This window comes from Notolepis coatsorum (assembly GCF_963971535.1).
Source record: "Notolepis coatsorum genome assembly, chromosome: 9".
NCBI lineage: Eukaryota > Metazoa > Chordata > Actinopteri > Aulopiformes > Paralepididae > Notolepis > Notolepis coatsorum.
The window spans coordinates 35,730,315-35,746,620 of NC_140173.1; the positions used below are offsets into that span (position 1 = coordinate 35,730,315).

The window sequence follows — 16,306 nt, forward strand, 5'->3', positions numbered from 1 at the left end:
CTGTATTGTACCCATTCTGCAATCTGTTAAATAAAGTTTTCATTCATTCATTCAGTCAATACTTCCATGTAGGGCTGGGCCATATGGCCAAAAACTTTATCGCGATAAAATTATAAAATTATTTTCATATAACTCGATATTGATAATTATCGTCGATATAATGTCTGTCAAGTTTAATTAACTTTTTATGCCCGGCGCTGATGGACGGGCTATTAATAGACTTGTTTTTCTGCTGTGACTGTCTCGAGTTGATGTCGTCATCAGTCCGCGCACGTTAGCAGTTAGCCAGAGCGAGCAGTGTATCCCATGACAATGTACTAAATAAATATCCCTAAAATACTCTGTTCCGCCACAATACATTGCAACGACGTCCACCGTATACCACACACTACTATAACCGTGGCATCAGAATTCACGCCACATACATACTCGGCACGTAAATATATAAAATAGCGCCGTGCAAGCTAAGTATCCTAGCAGCTTTGAGTCCTGAGCTGTGGTGCGTAAGCACGTCATCACGTAACGTTGGTTGTTGTTAGTGAGTGTGCTGAGCCGAGGCTGAACGGAGCCAAACTTGGAAAATCGATATATCTAGAGCCATATGAAATCCGTTTTATTTTTTTCCAAATTCCATTTGATTTTTTTCCAAATTCCGTTTTTTTCCGTTTTAATTTTTCAGAATTCTGTATTTTGCTTTGTACGCTCATTTTACCATCAGAAATAGTGTCTAATAAGTGGGAATGAATAAATGTCCACAATTTAATAAGATATAACAGTCCATTTAATAGGGCTGTCTTAAATACTTCGAAGCTTCGTTCGATGGGCATGGGATTCGAATATGAAAATAAAATTATAAAAATTATATATATTTTTGCAAAATCAACTCTGCCTCTCTTTGTTAACTACAACAAGCAACGCTTTTTGTTATTTAAGATGAGGTCGGACTCGGCACTGACAGATTTGTGTTCATTGTGCTGCTTTTATAAAGCCTCAAATGACGGCTTACAATATTTCATGAAAGCAAAGTCTTTTGTTTGTCTAAGATTTTAAAAGGTTTAAACGTTACAGCACTGACAAAGTTGAACAAAGTGCTGTCCCACAACAAAAAAAAAAAAGTTTTTAAATAGTTGATTCCATTTTTATTGCTCAATTCCGCGATTCCGTCCGCGATTCCGTGATCGCGGATTCCATATGGCTCTAATATATCGAAACTTTGCGACCATGTTTATTTTGAGGAAATAATTTATCGCGATATTTATCGTTATCGTTTTATCGCCCAGCCCTACTTCCATGCGTATAAATTGAGGAAGCGAGCGAGTCCGCGGCCGCTCGCTCTGTCGTGCGCGGCAGCGCTGGATAGGGGGGCGGGTCACGTGGCGGTCGCGGCCAATCAGAGGAACCCGGAAACCGAATTCCGTTGCGGAAGGTATACACGCGTCCTGGTCATTGCAATGGCGACTCCTGGTAGTCTACACCCTCCCCAGACTGACAGACATGTGGTAGTCTACACCCTCCCCGCCATGTGGTAGTCTACACCCTCCCCAGACCGACAGAGGAGACAGGTGGTAGTCTACACCCTCCCCAGACTGACAGAGGAGACAGGTGGTAGTCTACACCCTCCCCAGACCGACAGAGGAGACATGTGGTAGTCTACACCCTCCCCAGACCAACAGAGGAGGCATGTGGTAGTCTACACCCTCCTCAGACCGACCGAGGAGACAGGTGGTAGTCTACACCCTACCCTCCCCAGACCGACAGAGGAGACAGGTGGTAGTCTACACCCTCCCCAGACCGACAGAGGAGACAGGTGGTAGTCTACACCCTCCCCAGACCGACAGAGGAGACATGTGATAGTCTACACCCTCCCCAGACCGACAGAGGAGACATGTGGTAGTCTACACCCTCCCCAGACCGACAGAGGAGGCATGTGGTAGTCTACACCCTCCCCAGACCGACCGTAGGGCAGGGCAACGACCAGGGGGGAATTGGCATAATGACAAAATTGGGGAGATGGGAGAAAAAGGTAAAAGGCACAATTCTTTTATGAAAATAATCTCATTGGAACCACACAAGTCTGGTCTATATACAGTCAGGTCTAGTTTATGTTAGTCTTTACAGTCGGGTCTAATTGATGTTAGTCTTTACAGTTGGGTCTAGTTGATGTTAGTCTTTACAGTTGGGTCTAGTTGATGTTAGTCTACAGTCAGGTCTAGTTGATGTTAGTCCTTACAGTCAGGTCTAGTTGATGTTAGTCTTTACAGTCAGGTCTAGTTGATGTTAGCCTACAGTCAGGTCTAGTTGATGTTAGTCTTTACAGTCGGGTCTAGTTGATGTTAGTCTACAGCAGCGTTTCCGTTAGCCGGTAATTACCGGTATTTGACTGGCAAAATCTGTTGAAGTCCGACAAATTTAATCTCTCCGGTCATAGTGTCCGGTGAAAATAGTTCCCTCTGGGCACAGTTTGATTATTTGAATTGTATTTGGATGGGCTGGAGTTGGGTGGCCTATGCGATGAACGAAACAATCATTGCGTTTGTTGTCGTTGCTTCGCTCAGCGAGAGCTTGCTGCTGGATTTGCGGAAGGCATGCAGCTGCAGACCCACAGAACCCACCAGCTTTGCTGGCACAGTGCGGTCCCCAGACCTGGAAAGCTGCTCTGCGGGTCTGCAGCTGGATGCTTCTTGCAAACTAACTGCGGCGCTCGCGCTGATATTGTTGGACCGGCTGCTTGGTGGAGCAACGATGAAACGAATGTAATGAATCGTTCGTCGCATGGGCTATTTAATTTTGGCCTGTTTTGGTACGGTTCGGGTGGTCAAGTTGTGCTTGGAGGGAGTTGTTTTCACCGGACATTATGACCAGCACCAAGTCGTTGGGACTAGGTGGAGATATACATCACGCAAACCCACGATAATGTTGCCGTCTCTCTGCCAAATTTCTCAGTTCTTCGCTTGATATAATTAATACAAATGTCCAATATAACGGAATTCGTTAGCTCATAAATGTGATTATAACAGACTGCTGTTTATTAATGTCGGGCCGACTGCCCACAGACACAGGTCTATTTGATTTAAAGTCGGCAGCAGCACGGAGTCTCTGGACTTATTTTATTTGGAATATAATGACTGTATACGCAAAAGTAGCCTAGCTTTAAGTTAAAATATTATAAATCTACATGCCTTGAGGATGTCATTCTTTATATAGCCTGTTGTTTTTAAGCTCAATAAACTCTGACCGGAATTTCTCTCATTTGACCGGTAGATAAAAATCTACCGGACCCTGAGACCGGCAACAATTTTTTCTAACGGAAACCCTGGTCTACAGTCAGGTCTAGTTGATGTTAGTCTTTACAGTCAGGTCTAGTTGAAACTCAAAGTATTAACACTTTCAGTGCCCAGCAGGGGGCGCACATTTAGTGCTTGAATGCCCACCATCCACTTCAATGTTAGCGGTAATATCGCCTAATCTATCAATGACTCATTTTCCAGTCAACATTGTCGAAGTGGATATCGGTTCATTTCCGTTTTATAGCATTTTGAAAAGCCCTCGTTTTCAAGGGGGAAAAAAAGATTCTGTGATAAACGCCCTGTACTGGAATATTCTAGAACGTTGTCATTTTTCGGCTTATTTATGAATCGTTTTCAAATAAACACTAGATTATCGATAGTATGTGTATGTATGCACGCTGGTGCCGCGAGCTGAAAATCGATTCTCTTAGTTCCTGATCGCTCGCACAGTCAAACAGCCATATCACACATAGGGGAAAAGCTTATATCTCCGTGAAAACAGGTCTGATTATCCTAAGACTGGTAAAATAGATTCCTTACCTGAGATCAGATGGTATCCAAAAAGATTATTCCAATTCCTGATCGCCATTCCAAAAATCGATCCTTTTATTGATCCAATGCAACGTACTGTAAACACATATTCCACGCATTCCTGAGGCTCCACAATGACTGGGATCATCTCCGGTTACATGCGTGAGAAGTAAAATGTGGATTCCGGATTTTTCTTTTCTCATCCATTTTCATTGAGTCCATTCCAAAAGGGTGCATTACCACCTGGGAGACGATAGGGAGTGCTTTTTTCACATCTGAGCTCCTGATTGGGATGGTTTCCCAACGGTAGACTCGGTTGATGAAATATGAATTCAGATCGCTAATAAAAAAAATTCACGCTAATTGTCGTGATGGGCATTCAGGGGGCGGACTGCTAACACGTGTTATGTCGTCCGTGGCATCCAAAGTGTTAAGAGCGATACACTGCTCTGTTGTTATATCTTTTTTATTGAACAATCTTATCACTTTTTACTGTCTGTTCTATTTTAGAATGTTTTGCCTATTTTAAACTGAATCAAACCGCACTTTTTTACTCTATCTAATCTATTCTATTTTATTATTTGTATTACTGAAAAACTGTGATTTACCTTACCTCTATCTCTTTGTATTTAATTTTTTGTCTCACTTATGTCTGTATTTTTACTGTTGTGAAGCACTTTGAACTGCAACTTCTGTATGAAAAGTGCTATACAAATAAAGTTTATTATTATTAGTTGATGCTGGTCCCATGCAGATTGAGGCCCAAACAACAGTTTATTTTTGCATGCAGTACAAATATGTTATTCTTGCCTTTTTGTAAGTAATATATTATGTTTACTAGAATAAAGAACTCACTTCTCCCATTTACTGCTGCTCTGTGTGATGTGATTAGAGAGAGAAAGAGACGAGACACTGAGAGAATGGAGAGAGTGAGGGAATAGGGAGAGACGGAATGAGCGAGAGAGAAATGGAGAATGAGGGGGGGGAGAGAGAGAGAGATAGAATGACGGGTAGATAGATAGAGAGAGGGAGAGAGAGAGAGAGAGAGGGGCGGCTGGCAGAGGGACAGGCAGGAAATGGCTCTTGTTTCCTTATTGCTCCAAACAGGATGTGGGCGTGTAAACTGTTGACATGGGATGATGCCTGGAGCTCTGGAGAACCTGGCAGTAAGCCAGCGGAGAGAGAGGAGATGGATGGAGGGAGGGAGGGGTGAGGGAGAGAGATGGAGGGAGGGATGAGAGCGAGCGAGAGAAAGAGAGGGAGAGAGATGGAAGGGAGGGATGGGGGGAGAGAGAGGGAGATGGAAGGGAGGGATAGGGCGGGAGGGAGGGAGGGAGGGAGATAGATGGAGGGATGGGGGGAGAGAGAGCGAGGTAGGGAGGGGAGAGAAGTGGAGGGGAGGAGACAGGAGGAGAGGAGGGGAGGAGGGGCACAGACAGAGGGATAGAGAGGAGAGGAGGCACACAGGAGAGAGGAGAGGCAGAGCGAGAGAGAGAGAGAGAGAGAGAGGGGGCAGTATTGAGTTACTGGTTCTGCCCCTGAGAGAACAACACAGTAATGTTTACTGTAAACTCTGTTCTAAAAACCTCATCTGGCCTAGAACTGGACAGTACATCACTGTGTTGTTTATCATCCATCAGTGTGATTTATAGCCTTTTTATCTATTTATACGTTTTTTATTTACATTATTTTCTTATATTGTGAATCGTGAAAAAATCCATTTTTATTATTATGATATTTATAGTTTTCCAGTCACCCAGATAATAAATTAACTTGTGTGGTGAAATATGGATCAACTAGAGGCCACTGTGACTAGTTGACTGATGGATAGGTGGATACTAGGGGGGTGTACGGTACGCATTCTAACCCTACACCGTTCGGTACGACCTCCACAGTTCGGGGCATGTGTGTATTGTTCGGTTATAACGTTAGCCGCAAGCTAGGCTAACTAGCGTTAGCTGCGAGCTAACCGTGGAACACAGCGAAGTGACTCCACAACACCAGTTCCATTAGTGGGGAAGGGGGGGTATATTGACGAGGCTTGACAGCAGAGGTTCAAAGATAACTTCACATTTATTGGCTGTTAACGCCGTGTTACTGTTGACTATTTACTTCCTCGTGTGACGTCACTTCAAATACGGCTACCAAGACACTCAAAAAGCAAAAGCGAGTCAAGTCGATTAGGTACCATGCAGTGAAAAGCGGCATAAGAGAATACCGTAATTCCTCTAATAGTAACCGGGTCTCAAATACAAGCCGGGTCTCTATTAATGGCCGGGTGCGCTCTTGAGCTAAGCAATTATAAGCCGGCCTCCTAATACAAGCCGGGTTACTAATATACTGAGCTGCATACTGAGCTAGTTACTTGATTTCACTTTGAAAACGTTGAAATGACCAGTGACCACTTGTACTTGCACTGTTTACTATTTCATACAGTACTTGGTTTCAATAAATGAACCCAGTACATTTTACTGGGTTCAAACTGACACAAAATGTTGATTTATTCATTATGATCCGTTTGAAAATGTGAAATATAGGCCTCCCTCTTATACAGGCCTCCTCCTAATACAAGCCTGGTACCCGCTACAGTTGAAACAAATATAAGCCGGGGTTACTATTAGAGGAATTACGGTACTTCATAATGTTTCATGCAATTAAAAAGTAAATATATATTTAGTACACATGATTTATTTATTTTAAATAACGGTTACTTTTCCATTTTGATAAGAAAGTCTAGTGCTGGTTGAGCATATGCATACCGCTGCTGGCGGGACAAAACCTCCTAACTCCATATTTATTTAATTTTTTATTTTTTTTGTTATCAACTCAGTAGATCATCCTCCATGTGTGTGTGGTTTTACAAAGTCTACACAATGGGAAAGCATTAAACCAATCATCTGTCTAAACCTCGTAACTCTATTCGCCCTCAAATCTGTGTTCGTTTTTTTCATCTGCTGAAAAGTTGGGTTTTTGGAGTTATGAGGTTTTGTCGCGCCAGCAGCGATACTTTATGTTGATGGTAGGGATGCCCCGATCACGTTTTTTGCCACCGATACCGATCACCGATCGTCGTGAGCCATCCGATACCGATCGTTTTTGATTAAAAAAAAATTTAAAATTATTTTATATATATATATATTTTTTATAAAATATATATATTATATAATTAGACTTGTACTTGTATTATCTGCGAGACATCGCCACCACGCAACAAGCTCCACTGTCTGTGTGTACTCTAGTAGCCTCCAGCTACGGCCAGGATTCTCCGGAGCTGCAGCTGGACCCTATACTCGAGTAGCCTGCAGCTATGGCCAGGATTCTTTGGAGCTGCAGCTAGACCTATTGATCATATTCAACAACATGCCCTCAGCTCGAATATGCATCGAATGAGTGTTATAAAACAATTATATCAGGAGCTATCTGTGGCTACTGCTGGCCGGCTATATAACGTTGATACAGCGCCTCGGTGAACTATTTAGTTCAGTGGGACATTTCGTTTTGAACAGTGAGCTGGCGTCAGCTAACATGAGCTAGCTGAGGTATCATACACGTCTCTACTAGACTTGCTGGAGCGTTTGTTGATGTCGGGAGCTATTGGTAGCTGGCCGGCTAGATACCGTTCGGTTAGACAATGCCTCATCATGTATTGGACTGGAAGTGAATGGTTGACTGGGTCATTTTGTAACGGTAGCTAACGTTAGCTAAGGGAGACGCCGTCCTCCCGTCCCACTAGACTAGACCTGTGTTTACATGCACGCGGGAGGGGCTGGAGGGAGGAGCAGACGCCGCACAGCTCCCGGTGTCTGAGACAGAACTCAGCGAGACAAGCGAGTGAGATCGGTTTTGGCGATCGGCGAAAATAAAGCATTATCACGATCGCATATTTATACTGATTATCGGCCGATAACGATCGGTGGCCGATCGATCGGGGCATCCCTAGTTGATGGCCTTTGTCTATAATGTGGCCACAAAAATAGAAAAGGTTTAATTATTTTGTTTGTTTGCACTAAGTTAATACTTTGACAAATGTTGCCTATATTTTTCAGTCAGTTCGGTCTTTGTGTGCCAAACATTATTAAAGGTAAGCCTTTTTTTTTTTAACCAAATAAATAAGAAGCATGTTTAAATCAGCAATGCCTCCCCTCTCTCTCCTAGCTCTAACCGTCACTGTCAAAATAATGTGCCTGATGTCAAACTGCCTCATTCTTTCAGTTTTTGCATGACTACATCCTTGAGAATAACTGAAAAGTTGGATTATTTTTAGGCTATATATCTTATGCTGATGTATGGTATTTTTGGAGCGTTACATTTGTTTTAAATAAAAAACAACGCATACCGAACCAAACCGAAAACCGTGATTTTGTGAACCGTTCCACCCCTAGTGGATGGATAGATAGATAGATAGATGGATAGATAGACAAATCTGACATTTTATTAAGGTAAAGACCAGAATGCAGTCAGTTTAATGCCTTGTATTATTTTCTAGTGAAACAACAGAAGAGTCTTTCTCTTTGGCCTCAGCAGAAAAAGGCTGCTTCATAGTTTGGCGATAGAGTTTCACTATGGAAATGCTGCTCTATTAGTGGTTATGCCTCCAGACGTCGGAACACACCCCTGTGCGTGTGTGTGTGTGTGTGTGCCCCTTATTCGTTCTCTGCTGTAGTGGTAATTGGGGGTCATTTTGGTTTCGTTTTCTTGTTCGTCTCTGTTTTAGTTGCAAACCTGTTAGTGTGTAGATACTGCACTATAGTAAACTAGTTCTAAACCCTGGTCTTAAACCTGTTAGATACTGCACTATAGTAAACTAGTTCTGAACCCTGGTCTTAAACCTGTTAGATACTGCACTATAGTAACCTAGTTCTAAACCCTGGTCTTAAACCTGTTAGATACTGCACTATAGTAAACTAGTTCTAAACCCTGGTCTTAAACCTGTTAGATACTGCACTATATTAAACTAGTTCTACACCCTGGTCTTAAATCTGTTAGATACTGCACTATATTAAACTAGTTCTACACCCTGGTCTTAAACCTGTTAGATACTGCACTATAGTAACCTAGTTCTAAACCCTGTTCTAGAATAACTACCAGCCATGATCTGACCTCTGACCTCTATCTACATTATTGGGAAACACCAACTGATCAAAGTCAGGAGCCTGTGAGACCAACAGTGTGTACACGGTAAACTCCTACCAGCTAGCTTCTAAACACATGGAGTCAACAAACACAGCACTGGCTCCGCAGTGATGATGTAATGTCAAGGATATTGAGGAGGAGGAGGAGGAGGAGGAGGAGGGGGGGGGGGGGGGGAAGTAAAAGAAAATCACTTCCATATAGCTGTGCCTACCCCCCCCCCCCCCCCCCCCCCCCCTCCCCCTCTTCTGTGGAGACTATGTCCTTATGTGGAGGTTTCACCAAAGCAAACATGGCAACCCATTTTGTCCTGAGGGCCAAATCCATCGGAAACACGCCTCACACCCACAAAGTATCCTCCAAATGTGGTCTTCATCACTGGCAGCCGCTGGAGGTTACCGCCTCGCTGCCACTACTGTGCTGCTCCTGAAGGCTGCTCCTGTTCCACAGGCCGGTCATGGAGCTCCTTTTTTATTCTATATAAAAATGCTCACGTTCCCCTGTTCTAGAGCCGTCAGCGTGACCTTGTCTCCAGAGACCGACAGTGTCTCAGGAGGTAGAGCAGGTCGTCTGGTAATCAGAAGGTTAGAGTTAGACAGTGGCTCAGGAGGTAGAGCCTCAGGTCCTTGAGCAAGACACTTAACCCCCAACTACTCCCAATGAACAGGTTAATAATGGTTGCCTCCACCATTGTTGTGAGTGAACGGGTGAATGTGAGGCATTCACTGTAAAGCACTTTGGATAAAAGCTATTATATGAATGCAGTCCATTTACCATTAAGACCCCACGAGGTTCCATCACCTTCTGAATCTGTCTCCTCTTGGAGCAGTCTCCCTAAGGTTTCTGAATCTGTCTCTCTCCTTTGTCTCCAGGGGTTGGAGCGGATCCCAGCAGGCCGCCATGTCGGAAGGCGAAGGACCTCCGCAAGGAGAGGCGTCTTCAGAAGGAGCAGGTGAAACAGCAGGCTGGCGGGAGCTCTGACACCACCACGCCGGCTCCAGCCACGCCCAGCCACGCCAACCAAACCAAAACCGTGGAGGACTTAATCAGAGAATCACTGCCTGACAGCCCTCTGCATCGCCTGGAGGTGAGGAGAGAGATGGAGATGGAGATGGAGAAATATATATATAGTTTGGGCAAATTCCAACATTATGTAACCAGAAATGACAACATGGTCAGGTTCTATCCTAGAACCATAGTGAACGGTGTATTTTGGTGCGTCAACTCCTAACCTTTCCTTCCAGGTGATGATGCGCTACAAAAGGGGGCTTCTTAATGCTGATCTCATCCATTTCCCCCCCAAACTGTTACAAAAATGTACATGTTTTTGCCCTCTTGTCTTGTCTACTGCCATCACTGCCTTAGAGGCTCATACTCACTGCCTTAGAGGCTCATACTCACTGCCTTAGAGGTTCATACTCACTGCCTTAGAGGTTCATACTCACTGCCTTAGAGGCTCATACTCACTGCCTTAGAGGCTCATACTCACTGCCTTAGAGGCTCATACTCACTGCCTTAGAGGCTCATACTCACTGCCTTAGAGGCTCATACTCACTGCCTTAGAGGCTCATACTCACTAGGCTCATACTCACTGCCTTAGAGGCTCATACTCACTGCCTTAGAGGTTCATACTCACTGCCTTAGAGGCTCATACTCACTGCCTTAGAGGCTCATACTCACTGCCTTAGAGGCTCATACTCACTGCCTTAGAGGCTCATACTCACTGCCTTAGAGGCTCATACTCACTGCCTTAGAGGTTCATACTCACTGCCTTAGAGGTTCATACTCACTGCCTTAGAGGCTCATACTCACTGCCTTAGAGGCTCATACTCACAGCCTTAGAGGCTCATACTCACTGCCTTAGAGGCTCATACTCACTGCTGATCGCCAGGAGGTCGGCCTGCTTGTCATCACTTTAACAGGACCGGACAGGAAGGCAAATGTTGAACTGTCCTTGAACATTCTCCTGGTGAGCTTCCTTTCTCCACACCGTTCATGCTTCAGATCTCAGAGAGGCTTGTGTCCCTGTTCTCCAGTGACTTCACCATGTGTTTGTGTGTGTGCGGGGAGGATGGAAAAACCACCCCCCCTTCCCAGCATGAACTGAACCACCCACACACCCTGGTCAGGTTACCCAGCGTGATCACATCAAAACCACAGCTCCCTGATCCATGTCTTTCAGGAGGTCTTTTGGTGGAGGGGAGGGGGGAGGTGAGTGAGAAAGGATGCTGAGTTGAGGTTGGTAGTTGGAAAGACCTCTGGCGACGATGCTGAGTTGAGGTTGGCAGAGTGACGTCATTGTGGGGCAGGAGGGAGACTTGATCCAGATGGGATGAAGCGGCCACCGTCTGTCTCTGGTCCGAGGAGAGGAGCTTGTAACGCAACAACTGCATTGCATTACACAGCAACAGTCGTCACAGTAACTACTACGTTTCAACAGTAACATGTCGGAGCATTCACTGTGCAATTGTTGCCCTTTTCCTTAGTCGCCATAATGTCTGTCATTGCTGTGCAGTGGTCAGCACTGTTGCCTCACAGCAAGAAGGTCCTGGGTTCAATCCCCAGCAGTGGTCAGCACTGTTGCCTCACAGCAAGAAGGTCCTGGGTTCAATCCCCAGCAGTGGTCAGCACTGTTGCCTCACAGCAAGAAGGTCCTGGGTTCAATCCCCAGCAGTGGTCAGCACTGTTGCCTCACAGCAAGATGGTCCTGGGTTCAAACCCCAGCAGTGGTCAGCACTGTTGCCTCACAGCAAGAAGGCCCTGGGTTCAAACCCCAGCAGGGCGCCTTTCTGTGGACTTTACATGTTCTCCCCGTGTTCGCCTGGGTTTCCTCCAGGTGCTCCAGTTTCTTCCCACACCATAGAAGACATGCATGCTAGGTACATACTGTACTCCTGCTGTTACCCATGACCACGGTGCTGGTATCAGAACTGGAGTTGGTCCCTGGGCGCCAGGCTGTGGCTGCCTGCCTGCCTGCTGCTGTTGAGATGCTGAAATGCAGACAAGAAATTCCTGGTTTATGCTCAAATATACTTTGGCCAATAAATATATTCTAAATTGTGATTTTGGACCTTCTCTCTAAATAAGTTGGCTGTGCAGAATCCAGTGTCCCTGCTTCCCTCTCCCAGACGGGGGAGACCTCTGTGCAGAATCCAGTGTCCCTGCTTCCCTCTCCCAGACGGGGGAGACCTCTGTGCAGAATCCAGTGTCCCTGCTTCCCTCTCCCAGACGGGGGAGACCTCTGTGCAGAATCCAGTGTCCCTGCAGCCCTCTCCCAGACGGGGGAGACCTCTCTCTCTCTCCCAGACGGCTTCTTTCCACTGGATTGAGTTATCTGACTGTGATCATTCAGTTTAAGTGTTACTACACCTAAGTGGGTGTAAACACAAGGTTACCCCACGACAAGTGAAGGTTAACGACTCTTTCCAAGTCAGATCATTAGGAGAGTTAGCTGTTTATGGAATCACACAGGAGGCAGAGAATCTGCTGCTGAATGATGTACGGATCAGTGAATCTCTTCATTAGTGTTTCCCAGGAATCTGGGGGGGTGGACTGGGGGGGAATCGGTCCCATAACTGGCTACAGTTTGAAAACCAGAGTTCCTGTTCTGGTGTTTGTGTTACGACATGATACGAGGGACACATTGTTGGCTCTTGGTGTGTGTTTATTATGGTGTTTGTGTTACGGTACGAAACAGTGGACCATGTGTTTATGTTCCGAGGGGAACCAGGGTACCAGAGGATCTGACGGGGCAGGTTTTCCTGCTGGGTCACTACTGATGAATGAATGACCTCGGAATGGTAGAGCGGTCCGTGTCGCCGAGTGAGCCGGGAGCCGGCCGGCGGGGGAGACGCTGGTTCTAACGAGGCTGGAAGTTTACACCACAGCAATTAAAGGCACTCCAGGTCCCCTCCATCATAAACACTACTGTTAAACACGTCAGCTGCCTGCCTGACTGATGGAGCCACGGTGCACACATCCAGGGGGAACACTTTACCACGTACATATGGCCCCAACGAAGGGAGACGGAGACTGAGAGAGATGCAGAGGGAGGGAGGGAGGGAGGGAGGGAGGGAGGGAGAGATACAGACGAGGGGAGGAGGAGTGATGAGAGGCCTCCTTTCCTATATTTGGGCCTGATAGATTCCTCTACTAATGGATAGATCCTGGCTGGGCGATATATCACGATAAAAATGTTCATATTGTTCAATATCGATAATTAGCGATATTTTATTAGTATTAAAAAAAATTATTTAATTTTTTTGTATTATTTAAACAACAAATGTATGTTGCCGACCATCTTTAGTGTTACATCCCCTCACACTCCAGTTCTCAGGCTGCAGCTGGTTTGAAAGCGAAAGTAAACAAGCTTCTCTGCTGGCTGTGGCTCCAGGGGAGTTGAACAGTTCTGGCTCTGCTAGTTTCTTTTCTATCTTTTGGCGCTTTCTTGGTGGACAAACCACCGCACGCACATGTGCACCGTGACTCGCGACTGGAGACTAGCTCTGCTAGCACACATAGCCTACTGTGTACAGACGGTTTCAAACTGTATTTTAAATTAGAAAGCAAACAAAATAAATGGACAAGAGAAAAATATATCTCAATTTGGTCAGTATTGTCATTTACTTTAAGTTGCAGGCGAGAAAGACAAGTCTGTCCACTGTCTCCGTTTTAAAGCTGCCCTGTTGCACATCGCAATACAAATTAAAAAAAGTTAAAACAAAATTTATTTCTTTTATCGATATTATTTTTATTATCGATTATTAAAATATATCGTGATAATTATCGTTTTATCGCCCAGCCCTAATTGATCCTAGCTTCACCTCTACTGATGGATAAATAGATCCTAGCTTCACCTCTACTGATGTATAAATAGATCCTAGCTTCACCTCTACTGATGTATAAATAGATCCTAGCTTCACCTCTACTGATGGATAAATAGATCCTAGCTTCACCTCTACTGATGTATAAATAGATCCTAGCTTCACCTCTACTGATGGATAAATAGATCCTAGCTTCACCTCTACTGATGGATAAATAGATCCTAGCTTCACCTCTACTGATAGATAAATAGATCCTAGCTTCACCTCTACTGATGGATAAATAGATCCTAGCTTCACCTCTACTGATGTATAAATAGATCCTAGCTTCACCTCTACTGATGGATAAATATATCCTAGCTTCACCTCTACTGATGTATAAATAAATCCTAGCTTCACCTCTACTGATGGATAAATAGATCCTAGCTTTACCTCTACTGATGGATAAATAGATCCTAGCTTCACCTCTACTGATAGATAGATTTATATTCCTGAGATCGGAACCTCTGGGCTTGAGTCCATGCAGCTCCTGGTTCTGGCAGAGCCAGCGACACATCATCACCTCCAGAGGGTTCAAGTTCAGAGCTGTTCTGCTTATTAAGAGGCTCAGAGCGGCCACACAAAACAAGCAGAGCGCTCTGAAAGAAGACACCAGGCTATATGGACACGAGCTGAGAGCTGAATACGCAGGGCCCGTCTTCAGTCCGTCTGAAGCAGTGGAACGCTTGGCAGGACTTATTGTAACGAGCTGTCCTTCCAGGCTGCTGTAGTTAATCTACCCACCACTAGGGGCCAGTGTGTCCCTTTGGTTCAGAGCCCCCCAGGCACCTCAGGGAAGTGTGGAACTTAACACTACAGCATTCCCAGGAGTCCCAGGAGTCTAGTCCACCCCCCCTCTCTCTCTCTCTCTCTCTCTCTCTCTCTCTCTGTCTCTCTTTCTCCCTCCCTCCCTCCCTCCAGACCTTAGTACCCCTTTCTCTCTCTCTCTCTCTCTCTCTCTCTCTCTCTCTCTCACTCTCTCACTCTCTCACTCTCTCACTCTCTCACTCTCTCACTCACTCACTCTCTCTCTCTCTCTCTCTCTCTCTCTCTCCCCCCCCCCCCCCCCCAAATCAGACCTTCATATTCTGTTACAGTATTATTATGTACAGTGATACAGGTATAAAGAGACACTACTAAGCCATGCTGGTCAGTTGTATGACCAGTAAGAGTAGATAAGGGATATGTATGTAAACAGGAATATCTGTAGGTATAGATGGGTGTGGATAAATATGTACACACACACACACACACACACACACACACACACACACACACACACACACACACACAGACACAGACACAGACACAGACACACACACACACACACACACACACAGTATTATTGTATATGGCCATTATAGAGTTATGGGTAGACTATAGTTTGAGGGCGGTAGTTATGATTCCAGTGAAGGCAGAGTAGGCAGGTATACATTGAGTATAGTCAACAGAGTAATGCTGTAGTCAAATATAGCAGTGAAAGCTTTCATCCCAGATGCCTCGTACAGACCCAGGGTCAGATTTCTGCATTCTACTGGCGCTCCCCTGTGTCGCCACTGCATTCTTCATTTAATATCTCTTGGAAGTGCTGTTCTGTTTTCTGCCACCAGGTGTCATAAAGACGCAGTACTACACTACTTGGGAAATAATGCTGTCATTGTGATAATAATAATAATAATGCTGGGTATATCGGCAGATAGCGGGAAGAAACGTCCTGCCAGGCTAAATAAATCACACTTGAAGATATCGTGTATGACTGACATGTGGTGCATTATGACATCACTTTGATCATGTCCCACCGCTGCGATAACCTTTCCTGAATCTCCCCAAGGGGATGGATATAAGAGTATCTGATTTTATATTGTTACAGTTTACTTTCATAGCCGTTCACGTCTGGCAATGAATTTATGGTTAAAACAGTTTGAGAAGAGGGCTGCTACGTGGCGCAGTGGGCAAGGCGCTCGCAACGAATGCTGGAGACTAGGCTCGAACCTCCTGTTCGAGCCCCGCTCTCCACATTGCTTTCAGTTTAGCTGGTCGTCCACGGTAATACACATTGGCCGTATTACGGGGAGGGAAACTGAAGGGTGGGGATTGGGCGTTGTGGACAGCGACTCCTACAGGTCGGTTGGTGCGCCTGCGCAGTAGAATTAAGAAGCGACGGGGGCGGGGCCCCTCCAAAGCCCAGACCCCCGACGCTGAAAGATCGAGCTGCGCAGGTGAAAAGATGCGACGGCTGTTACCTCGAGTATCGGAGGGGACTCGTGCTATGTATGACTTAGTCCACATTGCAGCCGGCTTGTGGGAGGCAAGAAACAGCGTTCGAGACAGGGGAGGGTTGAATTGGACGATATGAAAATTGGGATGGGAGAAAAATAGAAAAATGGGAGAAAAAGTGGATCCAAAAAAAAAACAGTTTGAGAAGACGCCATCTTTTAGGCAGGAGCACATGAACATAGCTGTTGAAACCACAACAGTGGACCACTAGAGCCCAGCAGG

General features: G+C 45.4%; 1 protein-coding gene across 2 annotated transcripts in view; it reads left to right on the forward strand.

The window, feature by feature from the left end:
* The window catches only part of ate1 (arginyltransferase 1), a 291,958-nt gene that overhangs the window by 69,893 nt on the left and 205,759 nt on the right, over positions 1-16,306 (forward strand). For both annotated transcript variants that reach the window (XM_084321688.1, XM_084321689.1), the window contains exon 6: positions 9,821-10,035. In XM_084321688.1, coding sequence (XP_084177814.1) covers positions 9,821-10,035 — 215 coding nt within the window. The remainder of the gene's footprint in view (positions 1-9,820; positions 10,036-16,306) is intronic.